The 1,764-nt window shown below is 61.2% G+C and overlaps 1 protein-coding gene across 1 annotated transcript in view; it reads left to right on the top strand.

Moving 5' to 3' along the window:
* The window catches only part of LOC104462980 (tensin-like), an 8,389-nt gene that overhangs the window by 263 nt on the left and 6,362 nt on the right, over positions 1-1,764 (top strand). Inside the window, exon 2 of the mRNA XM_010075147.1 lies at positions 674-848. Within this exon, the coding sequence (XP_010073449.1) occupies positions 674-848 (175 nt within the window). The remainder of the gene's footprint in view (positions 1-673; positions 849-1,764) is intronic.

Raw genomic sequence — 1,764 nt, 5'->3', positions numbered from 1 at the left:
GGGAGGGCTGGGGCTGGCGGCTGCTGGGGCTGTGGACGGCCAGCCCAGCCTGCTGCTCCTGGCATGGGACGGCTCGGCAGCTATAAAGGAAAATTGCTTTTCTTGTTCATGCTTGTGGGCTCTGGTTCCAAGCCGGGCTAGAAGTGAGAATGTTGGATGCTGCAGTGGAAATAGCTGGGGCTGCTCTCTGGTCTGCTGCTGGAGGTGGCTGGCAGAGGTGGGCTGCATGGGGCAGGGACCACTGGGCATCGTCGTCAGTCCTGTGTGAATCACTGGCTCTATTTTTAGGGGTTGGGGATGAGCAAGGAGCACGACGTGTGCTGTGTGGCATCCCGGGTAGGGATCAGAGCAGGGCGGAGGGGCCGTGGCACAGGAGCCCCTGTGGGAAGGGACCGTGGTCCAGTGTGCTCTGGTGCCCTTGGGGAAGGGGGTGGGCACAGCCCCCCTCTATGTCCTGGCTGGGGCCTTCAGCATCCCTTGGAGTAACCTAAAGGTCCATATGAGCCAGATGCGTTTTTGCACAATCCCTGGGACGAGGGATGGGGGGAAATGTGCAGCTGGAGAAGCTCTGCTCAGGCACCATCACTGCCTGAAACAGAGATGCTGGGAAGGGCATGGCCCCATTCCCATGGGAGCTGTGGGCTCATCTGTTTCCCGTTCTCTTTTGCTGCAGAGCCCAGGAGCTATGTGGAGTCAGTTGCCCGCACAGCCACGACGGGCAGGGGAGGGAGCCTGCCCACCACCCAGCCCGGGGGCCCGGAGGTGCCCGCCAGGAACGGCACCTTTGCCAACTCCTTCACCGCCCCCAGCCCAGTCTCCACCAGCAGCCCCATTCACAGCGTGGACGGGTAAGGCAGTGAGTGCAGGTCCTGAGGGCTGGTGGGGCTGAACCTGCCTGCTGCACAGGCTTCCTCCCACATTGAAATTGCCTCTGCGAGGACCCCCGTCTCCCTGCACAGGGTTTGGGGGTCCAGGCTAACCATGCGGCTCGCTGCCCTGAGGACACAAAGCTGGGTCACTGGTGGTCACTTGTTTGTCACTGGACCTCAGCAGCATCTCACTGGGAACCCAGACCCCAGGGCGGGAGGAGGGATGGGGTCTGTGGTAACCCCTAGCCCTGGGTTAGGCTGAGCATTGGTGCCCCATGGTGCGATGGAGCTATCGTCCCTGTCCCCTCTCCACCCTGCCCATGGGGTGCCCTGCACCAGACCAGCCTGGCAAGGCTGGCAGGGAGGAATGAACCAGGCATTTTGCTGTGAGAGGAGCTGGGAAGAGGCTGTGCCTCCCAGAAAGTCATATTTTGAGAAGCATTTTGGGTGTGCAGGGGCACCAAAGCTGCCTGTAGTTGCTTTCATGCAGCTGGCAGGACCCATCCCACTGTTGCCTCTGAACAACTGAGCAGCTTGCTGGTGCTGTGCCCTCACAGGAGGGTACCAGCCAGCAGCAGGAGTGAGCGATGGAGCTGAACCCTCCTTCTCCTCATCTCTCCTCAGGGCTTCCCTCCACAGCTACCCGTCAGAGGGCAGTCCCCATGGCACGGTTACGCCTCCTCACGCCTCTGCTGAGCCTATTTACCGGTCTCCCGTTGGCTCACAGATGCCCTCTGCTCACAGCAGCTACCAAAACTCGTCTCCATCTTCCTTTACAATGGTTCAAGGAGGGGTCCCGGGCTCAGCATACTCCAGCCCTGACTACCCTGATGGCCAAGTTGGTCTTCAGCTGGACCCCCAGGCACGGCCACAGCCGCAAGTCAATGTGGTGGGG

Source organism: Pterocles gutturalis, unplaced genomic scaffold (genome assembly GCF_000699245.1).
Source record: "Pterocles gutturalis isolate BGI_N339 unplaced genomic scaffold, ASM69924v1 scaffold10147, whole genome shotgun sequence".
Lineage (NCBI taxonomy): Eukaryota > Metazoa > Chordata > Aves > Pterocliformes > Pteroclidae > Pterocles > Pterocles gutturalis.
This window is presented reverse-complemented; position numbering and strand designations above follow the sequence as displayed.